Source organism: Agelaius tricolor, unplaced genomic scaffold, assembly GCF_023055355.1.
Source record: "Agelaius tricolor isolate 1412-34295 unplaced genomic scaffold, bAgeTri1.0.p SCAF_27, whole genome shotgun sequence".
Classification (NCBI taxonomy): Eukaryota; Metazoa; Chordata; class Aves; order Passeriformes; family Icteridae; genus Agelaius; species Agelaius tricolor.
This window is the reverse complement of record NW_027269287.1, coordinates 9,603,558-9,621,408: the sequence shown is the minus strand read 5'-3', so window position 1 is coordinate 9,621,408 and position 17,851 is coordinate 9,603,558. Positions and strand designations below refer to the sequence as shown.

Genomic DNA, 17,851 nt, shown 5'->3' with positions numbered 1-17,851 from the left:
TCCTAGTGAGTCCACTTGTGTGGCTTTACTAAAGAGATAAAGCCTTGGTGACTGCTGTGACTTCAGTGAAGTCCAGTCGGGAGAAATTTGACAAGTTGTTTTTATGAACACTGTACACACTGGAGGTTTCCTTGAGATGTAGCTATATCAAGTTTTAAAACAGACTTACAATTTGGGGATAATTTCTCCTGCTTTAACTCAGACTTGGTAAAAACAAGGAAATAAAGATGCACTTTGGTTTGTGATATCTGAGTCAGTGCATGGAGCAATTTTGCATGTGGGTAGTACTTCAACAATATGACACAAAAAAAAGACAATTAAAAAAAAATCACTACTAGAAGGAATAATTTCCTTGAGGAGGCTGGGTGAATGAAAGAAAGCAGAACCATAACTCTATTTACTAGTGGAATTGCTTACTTACTGGAAGCTGCAAGCAAGTATGGCTTGATAATTTCTGTATTTTCTTACTTTTATTAAAAGGGATGGAAGACAGTATGAAGTGAAAAAAAAAATCTTTTTCGCAGGCTCAGAAATGTCAATTACTGTTGTAAATTATAGGTGTTGCTACACAGCTGATAAGAGACAATGGAAAATAGTCTGAAGGATACGATGGATTCTGAACTATACAGGTATCTAGGAGAGATCTGTGTGCTCCTCATGCCTGTGCCTAGAGCACCACGTGGCATTTTGCTGTCTTTTTCAGTTTACATCCTTCCCTTCACAACAGTATCTTAACAATGTAATAAAGGTCTTAGATTCACCCTCCTTGTGTGTGGTGAAAAAAGATAAATTTTTCTTTATCTTATTTAATCTAGTGCATAGGTGAGGATTTCTTACAGATCACACTACAGTGTAAAATCTGAGCACTCATCTTCTGCCTAAGAAGTAAGAGCTTTAACTCAGAGAAGCCAGACACCATTTTAAGAACATTATTAGAAGCTTGCTTTAGGCATATTTTTAACAGAAGTTTTCCGTGTCATAACATTTGGCACATTACAAACTACTATCTCATTTATTTTAGCAGAGAGTGTCTAAATCAGATAGCTGAAGATCTAGTGAATAAATTCAAAAGCATGTGAGTTCTTCAGGCTTTCTGAAGGAGAAGTCAGGAGCTCAAATCTGTGTCAGAATTTCAAAACAAATATTAAGCAACATAAGAAATGACTTTCTAAAATCAGGCTTTCTAAAAAGAGTTTACTAAATGCTATAAGGTCTGCGAATCAAAATTGTTAGTATTAGAGCCATATTGAACGGGACACAAGAAGAAGAAGGTGCATCATATGACCACAAATGTATTAACCATATTCAGCATGAATACTTAAAAAAAGAGGGAAATTGGGCTTTTCACAGAGAAGAATTTTCAAGCTCACGTATATTGAAAACAAGAACTACTGCCTTAACTCTGGTTGCCTGTAGTGTCCTGTCCCACAGGACCAGCCTTAGTGGAATGAGTAAGAGATTACTGTGTGCACAGAGTCTTCAGCTGCTGCAAAAAGAATTAGTTTTGCTTAGTTCAGCTACACTAACTTTTCAACTGAACTAAATCACACCAAGACCAGTGACTTCATCAGAGCCCTTTTCTTGTCCATATCATTTAGTAAAACCTCTTAGCTTTTCCTCTTCTTTTAGCTACTAACAAATAACCTGCTTTGGAGATAGCTCTGCATTAATAATTCAGATTTACTTTATGCTCATCCCCAATACAAGCAGGAAACTTGACTGGTGCCTCTGCTTTGTCCTATCCAATGCTTCCAGGGAGCCTGCAGCCAGACATGGTCCAGAGAGGGAAGGAAGGATGGCAGCAGTGATCACACTTTTCTCCAGTCTAACACTGAGCACAGCTTTAGCAATTTAGAGCATAAGAAGACATATTTTGTTATCAAAGACATAATAGGTAATTACAGAGTGTGTGGAAAGTAGATATTTTCAGTATTCCCTCCACTAGGTTTATTTAATATGCAGAGTTATTGAGAGCATCTTCTGATATCAGCTCCAGGGATATAGATTTCCTTTGTTTAAAAATAGGTCAGTAGGAAACCTGACACTTCCTTGGCTACCTGATTGCTTTGTCTGCAAGTCCAGAATATCATCTGGAAATAAGAAATAAAAAAGTGCCAAAGGGCCTTTAGTACCTTTTAGTACTAAATTTATTCATAGCTCTTTTTTTTTTCCCCCGGAAGAACAATAGAAGTTCACAGGCTTTTCAGCAGCAGTGTTATAAGCATCTAATTGATTTCTTGCATAGTCCGGAGCAGATAGGGGAAGTAGTTTGTTGGAGAGGATGGTTTCTTACTGGTGGGGAAGGTCCTGCAAGATGTGCCTCTGATGGCAGCTTCACATGTGATGGAGCAGATATTGCTATTGTGTCTGAGTTGAAAAAATCATTGAAAAGCAGCTCATGCTTCTCTTCCTGTTTTTATTCACTTCATCCAGCTGCACCAGTGAGGAGCCCTGTAATAATATGAATGAGTCATTTCTTATGTTGCTTAATATTTGTTTTGAAATTCTGACACAGATTTGAGCTCCTGACTTCTCCTTCTTCTATGATGACTTGGTTTTAAAATCAGTTGTGGAGCTGTTGAACACTTGATTTAAGAAGTAAGCACAGGTGCCTGCTCTGATCAAGCAGAGACATGCTTCTGAGCATTTGAGAGCAGAGTTAGTCTCTGGAATGGCTCAAGGATTTTTTGTGTATGGTGCAGTGATTCTCTGTCTTGGGTCTCAAAAATATTTTTGTGTTCCTGAGGCATACCTAGAGACAGCATCTTTGCATGCAAACAAAGGGAACTTGTTTTTGTACCCTGACACTGAGTCTCAGTCAGGGAGACCATCCAAGGTGGAGAAATGGGAACAGGAGGAAGAGAAAACTTCACAGGCGCTATCAAGCAAGATTTTTTCCAGTGTGCATGCTCTGGCTCGGGGTGTTAGAAGGGAGCTTTGAAAAATCCCACTCCCATTGCCTGCACACATGCATGTCAAATGGTGAAACAGATTGCTTTAGCTATTCTATTTTTTGGCATGTAAAAAGCCAAACTCCTCCTCATCTCTTGTAGAAGAAAAAGAACATTGCTCTTTAGTCTTATGTAGGTGCTGGTTTTGGCTTTTCCCCCCAATTTTTAACAGTCAATGAAAGCATAAAGGCATCAAGAATGAACAAATAAACAAACAAATGCAACAAACAAGAGCCATATTCTTAATTCCAAGTGGCAATGTGTGACTTTTCTTCTGGGAATCCCACTTATCTCTACAGAGATGTCCCAAGGGTCCAAACTGCCCCTGCTCCACCTTTCAGCAGGTCTCTCTCACTGTAACTTGTGGTGAGTTATCCTACTTTGTCTCCACAGGGTCTCACTGTTACTACCCAAGGAAAACGTAGCCCGAGTTCCTCAATGGTAAACCTCCAGCTGGCCTGTGTGTGGCATGCATGGCATGGTGAGTGGCAGGCTCAGCAGAGGTTGGCCGTGGCTGAGATATGTGAGAAAGCTGGGAAGGCTTTTCCTCAGGGATCTGTTGAATCATAAATGCAATGTACCTGGCAGGGACATCTGTTTGCTGTCTCTTCCAAAATGGATGTTGGGAGGAATCAACAAGCAGAACTGCTGGTTCATCAGATTGATAGGGGTCAGGGTGTGAAAGGGCACCTAAATCATGCATGGGTTGATGAACAAATTAATGGAAAAGAATTCTCTGGAGGATTGGCTAATGCACAGTGACTGTGTCAGGTTTGGGAGGTCTGTCAACTGGAAAAGGTGAGAGGCTGTGAGGAGGGCACTAGAGGGAAGAGGCAGAGATGCCTGTGTTCCACAGCTGGATGTGCTTATGTGGTCATAGAGTTTATAGCCACAGGAGGAACCTTCAGTCCAGTCCAGGAGAACTGCTCTTATTTATATTTATGCAAAAGTACAAGAACTATTTTAAAATAGCAAACCATTAGAAGAGTGGTTTGCTCTTTGAAAAATGTCCTAGGAATATTTTTGAAGATGGCAAAAGTGACAGGGGATATTGTTTTTCCCAGTGCATTTTAACAATACTACTCTCTGCTCACTCATCTAAAATGTTTCTAACATGTTCATGCATAGTCAGGGATATTGACATTGCTGGGAACAGTGGGGCTTGTCCATCTCAGATGGGTGACTTCCTCCTTTGTCATGGGGAAGAATTTTAACTCAGAATTCTTGTATGGGCTCTTAGCGCTAAGTCGTACATTATCTTTTAGGAATTCTGTGAGGTAGAAGGAAATTACAAACTGTAGGTAGAAGAGGTGACTTCAGTCTTGCAAGAAGCCTTCCCTATAGATGTTTTAGTACTTGTGACTTATACTGGAGTGTGATACTAATTGTTAGTGCCTCTCATGTTTTCATGAGAGCCCACTAATCCAGTGTGGTTCCATGTCTGGGCCGTCAGATGAGAATGTTCTTGGAAACTTCCTCTAATTAAGTCCCACTAGCTCCAGTGGGTGTTAAGAGCCGTTCTACATAAACATGTGAGTCTCACTGGCTGTTCTGCATCCTAATGAATATTTTCATTTGAGCTCTCTCTTCTGTCCTGAAGAAAAACAAAGATGTCTAAAGGACTTAATTTGCCTGGACAGATGCCTGTGCTATGGAAACTGTCTGTAGAATGTCCCCATAGCCTCAACTCACCAAGCATTGATTTAGGTGAGGCCTCTGTCAGGGCACGGACAGTCCAGCACAATGTTTTCTTAGCTCACGAGGCAATGAGTAACTTAGATACACTTGGCACCCTCTACCAGAGTGGCACAGCTCTCACATGACAGATCAGTGTGGTTAAAAACAGGAAGGTCAGCTTCCATTTTTAAACTATGGGGTGCAGTACAAACACTAGGATATATGAACTTGTCATATCTAGTAGTGATCAGTGCAGTTAAATGATGCAACTGGCATAATGTCAGGAGCTGGTAATTAATCTGAAACACATTCAACCATGGTTAACAGTCTTTACGTTGACTGACAGTAAACCAGCACATATAAAGAGAGCCATGATACAAAATGCATACATTTTTTGTTATATGCATTTTTATGTTGACAAAAGAAAACCTAGGTGCTGGATTGTTTGCTGTTTGAATAATGAGAAACCAGAGACAGAGCACAAACCATATCTCCTCTTTGTGGTTTTGTTCTTTTGCTTCCTGCCAGTTGGGAAGACAGCAGTTTCTTGAGCAAACTCTTTATACAAACAACCAAGGGTTGATCACTGGCAATCTTGTACAACCTCTGTGCACCATAGTAGTTTGATTGACCTGCTGACAGTAATGATTTAATTACTCTGACAGGCACAGAATCCAGGTTGCAAATTGTGGGTGTGTATGAGCAAGTTATTTTTTAATGATGAATGTAAAGCCAACAAGTAGAGACATGCTGATAAGGCTCCTGCTGATGGAGGACCATCTCTATTCCCTACTGTACAGAAAGAATACAAAAAGATAAAGTAATGATGTTAGCTCCTTAAAATACTGAAATTTGACTTATATATATACACACAGTATTTAACTATTATCATAAAAAAATGGAATTTTGTATTATTTTTTCTTATCTGCATAATTTGCCAGTGAAATTTTGACTTTAAAAATTTACCCCAAAAAAGTAGCATATTAGTACAAAAAATACAATAATAAAATCTATTCTAGTTTAATCTCATCAAAGTCAATCTTTTTGGTTGAAAATATCTGCTGTGTGTAGTATTTTTAAAAACTAAATTATAAGAGAAGAAAAAGAAGTGAAAATTAGCAGGAGTAAATCTCTTATAAGAGACTAAGCTGCAAATTAGTTTAGGCAGAAATATCTATTAGGTTCATCATAAAGCCTAACTGAGTAACATGTTAAAATAAGAAAAAAAATTGCCACAAAAGATCTGATATTTTCTTGCTGCTGAATTACATAACTTGTACAGGTTCAAAACTGTATTTCAAGGGATTTAGGTGTACAAAACCAGAATAATGATGAATGACATGGTGAATTGTAATAGTGTCCTGTCATGTGTGTGGGGACTTCCACAAACCTCCAGAGTCTGATTTGAATACTGTTTGAAGAAAATGGTTGGGGTGCTCTCTAGTCACTGGCCTTAACATGGTCTATTCTTGATGGGGGTTTGGCTTCTGGCTTTACTGGGAAACAAACACCTCATGCTTATGCCATTTGGTAAGGAGAAACATGATTAGTCATTTAAACATCTGATGGCCAATTTTTTTCATGGATGAGGCTGCTGAAGTGCCTCACATGAGCATGTGCTTCAGTGTTCACCTGAGCTAGGATCTCCACTAGTCATCTGGACAACCTCTACAGCAGTCTGCTGGCTCCGGTCAACAGTGACTCTTTTTAGTCCTGGAGAAGCTTGATACATTTTATGCTCATTTTATGCTCACAAAATCTCAGAAAAAAAATTACATTATTGCATTCTTCAGTTAATTCCTAGAAAAACACCATGAAATGATAATAGAAGATACAGAAATAGAAATAAAAGAAGAAACAAAAAAATTGCAAAATTTTCTTACTCACCAGTACAACCAGGCTGGAAACTTGCTGGGTAAGGAATGCTGACTACAGCTTGTGTATAGAACCTAGCTTGTACAAATGTAGTGTCCTGTCAAAATATCTCAAGGTATTGATTTGCACAATTTACTAGAGTATGTTCTTTAGAGTGCATAAGATTGGCATCAGGTCCCCCACAACCCCAGTAATGACCACCCCACTTCCTATTCTTTTATGAGATATACACACTATTTCTCTCTTAGTCTATGGACCACCCCTGAAAAATGCACATAAAGTGTCCACCAAATATCTGTTGAATTAAATTAATTCATGATTTTGGGGTCCATCTGTTGTGGTGGTTCCTCAGGACAAGAGAGGTGGTGTGTTGGATGGATTTACTGAGCACCAATGCTGCCTCAGGTTGGGTCACTGCTGTGCTGCAACTGCTTCTTGTAAGGCTTCTCCTCCATTGTTTTGGGAAGTTTCTCTTATCATAAGTCCTGAAACATGCAACTCTACTCATGGCTTACAATAATTTAAAGCTCTATCCATTACATTCTCCACCCCTGTTCCTTTTAGACCAGGTTGTCTGGTTTAACCCTGCAACAAACCCCTCCCCTTATTTTCAGCTTGGCTAAAAATGAGGGGTTCCTTCCAGAGTCCACCAGTAGCACAGTTTACATCCTAGTCTTCCATGGGCTGCAGGTGATCTCTGCTCCATCATGGTGTCATTGACACCACAGTCCCTTCAATTCTTCCCACTGGAGCTCCATCCTGTCCAGTCTCCCAGCACGGAAAGCAGCAGCACCACGCTGGCACAGGCAGCACCGGTGCTTCACCATGGTCATAATCAAGGAGTTCCCAGGCAGAACACAGGTAGGTGATGAGCACTACAGCAGCAGCAAAAGCAAAAGGTGGCCACTGACAAGCTCTAGATTCTAATATTCAGTCAGGAAATACAACCCCATGGCGAGCACAGGAGCCTGCTCATTTCCAGCTGAATACCACTAGCTGAATGTAAGTTCCATCTAGTACATTGCAATCAAATCTGCCATTGTCTCCAATCCCTCAAGTCCCACATGGGGAATCAAAAAGGATTGTGGTTGGCTGACCTTGGCTGGATGCCATGCACCCACCAAGCTGTTCTATTGTTCCCCTCCCCAGCTAGACAGGGTAGAGAAAATAAGAAAATGAGTCATAGGCTGAGATAAGGCAATTTACTGAAGCAAAGTGAAAGTTTGTGCACACACAAGAAAGAAGAGAAAGAAAAAAGGTTTATTATCTACTTCCCATCAGCAAGCAAAGTTCAGCCGCTTCCCAGGAAGCAGGGCTTCAGCATATGCAACAGTTGCTCCAGCAGGCAAATATTGTAAACAATGAATGCCTGCCTTCCTTCCCCTTTCCTTTGCTCTTATGTCTGAGATGATATCATTTGGTATGGACCATCCCTTTGGTTAAGTTTTGATCAGGTGGCTTAATTGCATGTCCTCCAAGGATCTTGCTCACTCCGGCCTCTTGATGGGAGAGAATGTTGGAGAGAGAGTGCTGTGCCAGCCCTGCTCAGCAGCACCAAAACACTGCTGGGTTATCAACCACCTTCCAACCAATGCAGGGAACAGAACTGTGAGGGCTGATATGAGACAAGGAACTCCAGCTCAGTCCAACCCAACACAAATGATTTGCCCTTAGAGAAATATTGTTGACTGTCAATTATTACCTATTTTAACATGCAGGAGAATCTGCTTCATGGTCTTGCTGGACACAAAGGTGGGACTAGGAGGTCTGTGGTGGTTCTTGGGTCTTCTTTTTTTCCTTTTTAAAAAGGGACCTTATATCCCTCTTTCAGTGAGTGGGATCTTCACCAGGCTATGCCCTGCCTAGCCATTCAAACCTGACAAATGGTGGCTTAGACATCTCATCTACCAGTTTCCTCAGGATCTGTGGATGCATGTCATGGGGTACCATGGATATGTGCACCTTCATCTTCCTTAGATGGCCTTGAACTTGATTTTCAACAGCTCTTCATTCTCCCAGCCCCTGCCCTTTCCTTCTGCATCTCAGATGATGTGGCTGGTGTACTTGACAGGGAAGATTGAGGCAGAACTTTGTTGAGTGCCTCAGTCTTCATATCCCAGCTAATCAGGGATTTCCCAGGAAATCTCCAATTTCCTTTTTGAGTGACTCCACTATTTCCCCTACTCTTTCTTTTACCACCATCGTACTTGTAGGAATTTTTCTTGTTGGTCTTGATGTCCCTGCCAAGGTTTAATTCTATCATGGCTGTAGATTTTCCAATCCTTATTTTCCCCAGGTTATCTATCCCTGTTTCTATCCTCTGTAGGTTTCCTTTTTGTGTTTGAGTTTTTCCAGGAGCTTCTTGCTCATATATACACACCTCCTGGAATTTTTGGAAGGATACATCACTCCTTAAGTCCAGGGCAGTGAGCTTGCTTCCCGTCATCCTCACTGCTGCAAGGATCTTGAACTGCACCATTTCATGGTCACTTAGCCCAGGCTGCTCTTGAGCTTCACCTTCCTTGTCAGCCCCTCCTTGTTGTTGAGAACAAAGTTCAGCATGGCACCTCTGCTTGTTCTCACTTGGAGAAGGCAGTTGTCATCACTGTGTGGTGGGAGACTCCTGGATTGCCCTGCTGTGCTGTTCTTACAACAGCTGTCAGGGTGATTGGAGTCCCCCATGAGGACCAGGACTTGACATTCAGAAGAATGTGGGGCTGCTCCTATCTGTCAATAAGAGCAATAGGCCTCATCCTCTTGGTCTTTCTGGTCAGGCAGTCTGTAGCAGACCCACATTACGTCATCTGTCCCTGCCCTCCCTTTAGTCCTGACCCATGAGCTCTCAGTTGGCCCCTCATCCATCCCCAAACAGAGCTCCATATACTCCATCAGGTCATTGGCATGAAGAGAGACACCCCCTCCTCATCTCCACTGCCTGTCCCTCCTACACAGCCTGTGTCCATCCATTCCAACACTGGAATGAATCATAGGAGTCATCCCACTACATCTCTGTGATTCCAGTAAGATCACAGTCCTGCAGACATGTGCATATCTCTAATCCCTCTTGTTTATTCTCCATGTTGTGTGCATTTGGACAGGGGCATTTAGATATGACTCCTATGAAGCTGACTTACTAACTGCAGTGGTTGGAATTCTTTTGAACTGTCTCAGCTCTCCTGCTGACCTGCGATCCCTCTCTAGACTGTGAGCATCTGTTGCTGGTCCTGACACGAGACTGGTAGGAATGGGATGGATTGAGGTTCCCCTCTTCTGGCAACTTCAGTTTAAAGCAACACCACTGTTCTCCACTCCACTGCTTTGTTTCTTTGTCTTAAATTGATAACTTCTGTTTGAATGAAGGCAATGAAAAATATTCTTTACAATTAGAACAAGAAAAAAAGTTTAAAGAGGATATAAGCCTTCAGCAGGACCTCATTATTAAGATGAAAGAAACCCGAAAAGGATAAGACATAATATGTTGTGTTAAAGAGTCTGGAAGCAACATTATACTTGACAAAAAACCTCATTGCCTCCACAATTTTTTATTGATTCACTTCACAAAGCACAAAATTCAATGTGAGCATTTTAACGTCAGTTTCTTCATTAAAGGTATCAGAGCTCATTGGAAAGGTTTAGTGAGGCCTGGGGATGCTCCAGTGCCAGCTCTCCACCTTTGGCTAGGCAGAGGCACAGCAGGCTGAATCTGAAGTGCATTGCTTCTGCCCGTTTAACTACTTCAGTACAGCCCAATCTGTGCTGCTCCACAGGAGAAAATAATAACGGCCAGCTGAAATTTGGAACTCATTCATGTTGGTAAACAACACTCCTTAAGGAAACACTGCAAAATGTTGAATCCTGTCAGAAAACAAGAATGTTCTGTGCATTCACAGTACAGATATCCTCTTGTCACTTTTCTGAAACACTTTCCTCTGTTAAGTCCTAGATGACTCTGGTTCCTGTGAACATCTTGACTAATTGATTTCTGTAGCTTGTCCAGCTGAAGCGAAGAAAATTCTGTGGTTCAGTGTAGAGGTCACAGCATCCACGAGCACCCTGGGGACTGTGGAGACTTCCAGGAACACTTATGCTGACTGCCAGGGAGATGCCTCTTTCCTGCACGTGCGTTTGCGACATCACCAAGAGATTCATATTCTCCTTTGAGAATGATAAGTAGCAGATCATCACCATATCATTAGGCAAGTAAAACAGCAGGCGTTACATTCCTTTTCAACCCCAAGAAGTGTGTTACATGTACTGGAGTGCCATCTACAGGCTCCTTTCCTCTGTAATAATTAGACAAAAGCACCAGCCTTGTGTGTGTTACTTCATCCAGGACTATAATGTAAGTTGCATCCCAAAGAAGATTCCTCACTTCTCCCTCTGCGTCCAGGACCCAGACCCTCAGAGATTTTCACCCAGCTCCTAGACCTTCAAAGTCTTCATGCTGGTATTCAGGCCAACCCTATACATACCTCAGCATCCTAGTTCTTCCTGCTCCTTACCATTTCTGCTGCCTTTGAAGGTATCTCAGGAGAGAAGCTCATGTGCCTCCACTGAAACATTCAAACACTGTACATGCAAGTAACAGCAAAACTGTTAATCACAGAATCACAGAAATGTGGAATATTTCAGATCAGAAGATAGCCATAAGTATCATTGAGTGCATCTCCCTGCTCCTCTCAGGCCTAACCATACAACTAGAGCATTATCCATAATCTATCTGCTTGACCTCTGATAGACTTCGTGCTGTGACCTCTTCCCAGGAGAGATGTTTCAGTGACTGGCAATGCTTTCAGGGAAGAATCTTTTCTGAAACACCAATCCGAACTTCCTCTTAAGCAGCTTCATTCCTCTAAAGTAGCTCTGATTCCCAGAGAGAGGAAGTCAGCAGTTACCCCTCCATTGCTACACTTCAGTGGGGTCTCCCCAAGCATTCATTTCTCCAAGATTCACAAGACAAATGACCTCAATGCTCCTCCTAAATCGTGCCCTTGAGTCCTTTCATCCTCAGCTTGGTCACCCTCCAGAACTGACACAGGATTCAAGGTGAGGCCACCCCAGTGCAGTGTAGAGTGGGACAATCACATCCCTTGACCAGCCAGTGATTCTGTGCTTAATGCACTCCTGGGAATGGTTGGCTCTTTTGGCTGCCATGGGACACTTCTGACTCATGTCCAATTTGCCACCAATCCAAATCCCTAAGTCTCTTTTGTTGGGTGGCTTCCCTGCCTCTTATCCCCCAGTTTGTACATACCCCCAGGATTTTTACATCCTAGATGCAGAATCCAGCACTTTCTCTTTTTTTCATTTTCATATGTTCATGATTGTTCAGTTCTCTAGTCCATCCAGATCTCTCTCTAAACCTCTCTACCCTCAAAGGAGTTCACAGTTACTCCCAGTTTAGTATGGAAGGCAAAATTATTAAGTGAATTTACATTTGATTCCTGTGTCCAGATAATTTATAAAAAACATTAAAGAGCACTGCCCCTAAATGCCAGCCTGTTCTAACCCCAATTAATAAAATCCTTTGAGCCCAACCCATCAGACAATTGGTCACCCAAAGTATCATTAAGTCCAACTTGCTGGCCAGTTTATCAGTAACAATACTGAGAGACACAATGAGAGACATTACTAAAGTCTTTGCTAAAATTAAAAACCACACACTTTTTTTGGCTTCCCTTAGTCAACTACTAGCATGACTTTGTCATAAAAGGAAATTAATGTAGTTCAGCAGCACATTCCCTTTGTTAACTTGTGCTGGCTGTGACCAATGATTTTGTTGCCTCTCAAGTGTTTTTCAGTAGTTCAAAGAGTAACAACCTTCTCCATAATTTCAGCAGGCACTATGAGACTGACAGATCTGTAATTATCAGCCTTCCTTCTTTCCCTTCTTGAAAACTCAGGCAACATTTGCTAGTTTCCAGTCCACTGGGACATCTCCAGACTCCCAAGATGTTGAAAATAATGGAGAGAAGTCAAGGGATACTATCAGCCAGCTCTCTCAGTACCCTGGAACGAGCCCCCTTGGAGTGGTTTTCGTGTATCCAGGTGAGGAAGCAAGTCTGGAACAAGTTTGGAGTTGACAGAGAGTGTATCTTGCCCCCAGTCATGGTCTTCTAACACTGGACTCTGAGGGCACCAGGGCCCACTACTGGTGTTGAAGACAAGAGCTGAAAAAGGCTTTAGTTTTGCTTTGTCCATATCCCTATTTATGACCAGCCTTGTCAAGCAATGGACCAGTGTTATGTCTGATCCTCCTTTAGCTTTTCAAATACTTGTAAAGCCCTTTTTGTTGTCCTTCACAGTGCGAAGCAGCCTGAACTCCAATCAAACTTTGCATGCAGGAGAAACAGCTTCTCTTACAACAGGGAACAGCCTTGCTGTAGCTGCCCCGTGTTGTTTGTCCCAGTTTTCAATGTCAGCGCACCTTCATTTCCTGCCTAAGTTCTGGAAGCAGATCCCTGCTTAGCCAAGCTGGTATTCTGCCTTGCTAGCTTGACTTCTGACACTTTGAAATTGCCTGCTCCTATGAAATTGTCACTCATTAGAGTTGACAGAAAAGCAACCAGCATGGACCCAAGTAAATTCAAAAGCAGATCCTCAGAGGACCTTACTAAGTAGCTCCTTCTGCACCCTGAAGTTTGCTCTCCCTGTATCCTCTTTATTTTATTTTATTTTCCCTTCATTCTTACACAAAGGGTCTCCACAGTGTCACGTCCAGATGCAAGAGCCATACATTCCAGCCCATCCAGTACATAAAACACAACCCCTTCACCTTACCTTTTCTGCCTATGCCTCCTGAAGGAGGCTGTAACCCTCCAGCAAGGAACCCCAGTTACAGGATTCATCTTACCATGTTTTGCTTTTGCTAATGTGTTTTTTCTAGGACTGGCTGAAAACCTAGTCCTACATTCTCCTGCATTTTCCTTATATATATTTACAGACTTAATATGATAGTAAGGATGGGAGTAATAGCCATAGTTTTGAAGGGAGGATTTAGCCATATAAATAAATTTATATGATTTATCATTAGAAGAAAACTGGACTTTATTTAAAAAGAGGGGACAGGTGAATGGCAAGGTCAGTATATTTGAAAATATTTATTTATTCATGTCCACCTGTCTCTGTAGTTATGTTTGTCTTCTCTGTTGCTATATGCTGCTCCTGTAGTGATGAGTTCACAAAATTAATTGCAGGTGTTTACGTTTTACAGCCACATTTATGTTTTTGATTCATGTGCCTTTTGAATACATGGAGATAGAATTAAGCTTCTACTTTTTCCTCCTGGATGGAAGAAGAGATGGAATAAAGCATATAGATCTCCTTGCTTTCTTCTGTAGTTATTCTTTGCTTTGTTGAGTGGTACAATTTGTGCACATTAGCATCCATTTACTGTAAGAAACACCAGCCAAAAAGTGAGGTTTGCGTGTCATACGAGAAGTCGACTGTTTCCAGAGCCTTTTTCTCCTGCAGTTAGCTGCTCGCCGGGTGTTGCTTTGAAGTTATTCCCATACAGTGAAATAAAAGAGTGCATTGTTTATATCACTGACAGATTGACCAAGAATGGTATTTTATCTCTACCATCCAAACAGTTGATTAATTTATATGTAACAAGTCATTGGAAGAACAGACATAACCGACACCATGCAAGATTAATGCAGTTTAATTTCATGCTCTCTCTTTTGCTTATTTTTAGCAAAACATCTGTTGAATGGTCCACTGCTTTCCTAAGTAATGAGACTGTGATTTTCCTTTGATGCTGGTTTTGCTGTGTGGGGAGCTCCTGCATTAAGGTGCAGCTGGTTGGCACGCGTTGCCATCTGTTGATAGCTGAAACTGCAGAACCACAGGAGAGGTCATAGAAAGACAGAATCACAGAATAATCTGAGTTGGAAGAACCCCATCCAGATAATTTAGTCCAACTCCTGGCCCTGCACAAGACATCCTAAGAATCATGCTGTGGGCCTGATAGCATTGCCCAAACACTCCTTGAACTCTGTCAGGTTTGGTGCTGTGACCACTTCCCTGGGGAGCCTGTTCCAGTGCTCAACAGCATTCTAGGGGAAAAATTTTTCCTGATATCCAACCTAAATGTCCCCTGACACAGCTTTGTGCTGTTTTCTTGAGTCCTCCCACTGGTCACAAGAGTGCAGAGATCAGTGCCTGCCTCTTCACTTCTTCTTGTGAGGCTGTTGAAGACCACTATGAGATCTCCCCTCATCCTCCTCTTCCCCAGACTGAAGAGACAAAGCACCTCAGCCACTCCTCATATAGCTTCCCCTCCTTCACCATCCTCCTTGCCCTCCTTTGCATGCTCTCTAACAGCTCAATGTCTGCTTTATACTGTTGCACCCAAAACTGCCCCCAGCACTGGAGGTGAGGCTGCCCCAGTGCAGAGCAGAGCAGAGCAGAGCAGAGCAGAGCAGAGCAGAGCAGAGCAGAGCAGAGCAGAGCAGGACAATCCCCTCCCTTGCCTGGCTGGTGATGCTGTTCCTGATGCACCCCAGGACAGGCTTGGCCCTCCTGGCTGCCAGGGCACTGCCCTTGTTAAACTTCATGTGGTTGTTAACTGCTCAGCTCTCTTGTTTGTCAAGGTCTTTCTGCCCTTGAAGGAGTTGACAGTCCTTCCAATTAAGTATCATCTGCAAGTATTCCTTTGAGTTCCGCATCCAGGTTGTTAATGAAGACCTTGAAGGGAACAGGGCGGAGGATAGAGCCCTGCTGGTCCTCACTGGTGTCCCCACCAATATCTGGTGTTACCCTGCTGCTCCAGTGCCTGTCCACTGGAGTTTTTTGCCAGTAATTCAAATTTCTATCTGACTCTCTGTTGTATGCATGTATGTATGTGTGTGTGTAAGGCCAAAAAGTGATGGAAATAATAAAATAATTTTTCCACTTCTGCATAAATGAGGAGCATCAAGTCAATTAATATAATTTGGCAGACATGAACATGTGTGTGTGTAAAATTGCAATTAATGAGTGAGTATTGCATCACATAATGAAGACAAGTGTGAGCTAACAGAATTGTAAAAATTTTTCCCAGAATTTGGCTGAGAGGCCAGGACTGTGCAACATGGCATGTTACCCACAGAAAATGGATACTGAAACCTCTGAGACATTAAGAAACTTTAGGAAGAAAAGAAAGTTCTTTCCATGGCTCACACTCAGCTGTCTCACCTCCTCTTGGGGATAATTAGAAGGCTGAGCCAGGGCTTGGAGGACCAGGAACACCATAGATTTAAAATGTTGATTGAAGCCTTTTGTCACTATAGTGAAGGAAATCTTTGTGCTCAGGAATATGAGGTGTCGTTTTTCCCAAGGATCTTGAGTTGCTAAATGATGATGCAATGGTGTTTTGTTAAGACAAGGAGACAAGGGTATTCTGAAAAAAGTCTTGCAAAGTCGCCTTTGTTTTCCAGTAAATTCCAAAGATTATGTGAAGAGAACTCAGCAGCATGTCATAATGGTGTCATTTTCTGTAAGATTTTTAGAATATTAGCTGATGATCTGAATTTTGTCCAAATCATAGTAATTTAAGACAGGTTTTAGTGTCTATTTCATTTAATGATGAGGGTTTTTTCCTCAAAGGATCTTTTACATTACAAGTGATTCTTTCAAGAGTACTTAGCTTTATAGCTTTGGTTTTTAGGAGAATGTGATTTTATGGTTTTAAGCATGTATTTCAAGCCTCAGTCTGTGTATCCAGGGATACACAGTATCCCTGTGGCAGTATTTTTCCAGTCATGGAAATAAATCTGGAGTTGCTCCACCAGGTGCAGCCAAAACTAAGTAGTAAATGCAATTATTCGAGCAGTGTGCCAATTTGTCAGCACAGCAGGTGCTAGGACCAGTCACACAGGCAATCTCTGCTGCCATTGTGTACTGCTGGATATTAATAAAGAAAGGTCTATTAATGACCATTCATTCAACCATTAATTTTGGCTAGAAGAAAGACAAGAATATGATACTTAGTAGAATTATTTAATTCTAAGTAGTACTATCATTAGAGGAAATATATATATGCTTATCTTCACATGAAATTCCTGAACATTTCCAGCTAAAAAATTTGGAAGTGGTGCAAAGAACAGAATATATGGATCTGCAGAAACTCTTCTAAATATATCCTTTTCTAATTAAAAAAATAATTAGAGAATTTTAGTGAATATTTAGGATTTTAAAGTGGGTTTTAAAGGATTTTAAAGTGAGTTTTGAGGCGATAATAAGACGTTCTAATTGCTAATAGAGCAGGATAGATTCATTGACCAAGACCAATTTGGATAAGTCCCTCTAAATCATACCACCCAAATATATTTATTCACATAAATTGATTAGAATTTTTTTATGGCTTCTTCGTGAGGCTTTTGATGTTTTTTCTTTCAACCCAGTTCTTTTGTCTACCATGAGACTCTAATGAAGATTACATCCCGCTGTACTTTTGGTTTAAATTCCAGTTTTTTAGAAAAACTTGAAATATAATATTTCAGAAATGTCAGAGAAATTACTAGTGGCTTTAGAAGCAGTAATTGTAAAAGTGTGTTGGCCTTCCCTGTAGTTTTTTGACTTGGTTGTTAGATTTCCTTTCCAAAGGGGCTCAGAGATCTCTATACAAATAAAGCCCTTTCTACAAGTAGATTTAAGCTGTAACTCCTTTCTCAGTCAATACCAGAGAGGCATCAGAGCAATGTTACTTGTGTTTCTGTTTATGACATTCCCTAGTCAATGTTCAGCAGCTGAACTCGTTGACTTGGGAATTAGTATTTGAAAAGAATGCAAGTCAGCTTTTGGAAGTTTCTGGCATGAAATGAATCAATCTGATTTGTCATGGTGGCTTTCACCCTTACCAGGTTCCCCTCAGTGCCAGTGTCACCTCCCTGCTCTGCTAGCACTGCTGCAGGCTGGTGCCCCTAGGGGAAATTTTGACCCCCATCCCACCTCAGCTGCTTCCTGCTGCAGTCTCCTGCTGCTCCCAGACTGATTGGCAAAATCGTCCACTCAGCTGTGAAAAGATGTGGGATAATGAGGGTAGTAGGCACAGACTTACCAGTTAATGCTGTTCAGACTCATCGGAGTCATTTGAATGTGGAGTCAGGGAAAGATTGACATTAAGTAGGACATTAGGATGAAAAAGGTGTTTCTGCCAGCAAGGTGATAGTGCCTTGCCTTCAGACTGTTTTTGTATCTACTTCCAGAACTGCCTGATTTTATCATGTCCTTGGACAGGCAGAATATACGTTTTGCATGCCTCTAGACAAAATGGCATTATAAAATCCCATCCTGAAAAGAGTAACTTTTAGCAAGGTCTGACAGAAAAAAAATGATTGCCCTATGTTTTGCATTAAGTTTAGAAA

The 17,851-nt window shown here is 41.5% G+C and overlaps 1 protein-coding gene across 1 annotated transcript in view; it reads left to right on the top strand.

The window, feature by feature from the left end:
• Positions 1–7,210: 7,210 nt before the first annotated feature.
• TMC1 (transmembrane channel like 1) overlaps positions 7,211–17,851 on the top strand; it is a 72,036-nt gene continuing 61,395 nt past the window's right edge. Inside the window, exons 1-3 of the mRNA XM_071448651.1 lie at positions 7,211–7,364; positions 10,492–10,622; positions 12,407–12,551. Of these exons, the coding sequence (XP_071304752.1) occupies positions 7,211–7,364; positions 10,492–10,622; positions 12,407–12,551 (430 nt within the window). The remainder of the gene's footprint in view (positions 7,365–10,491; positions 10,623–12,406; positions 12,552–17,851) is intronic.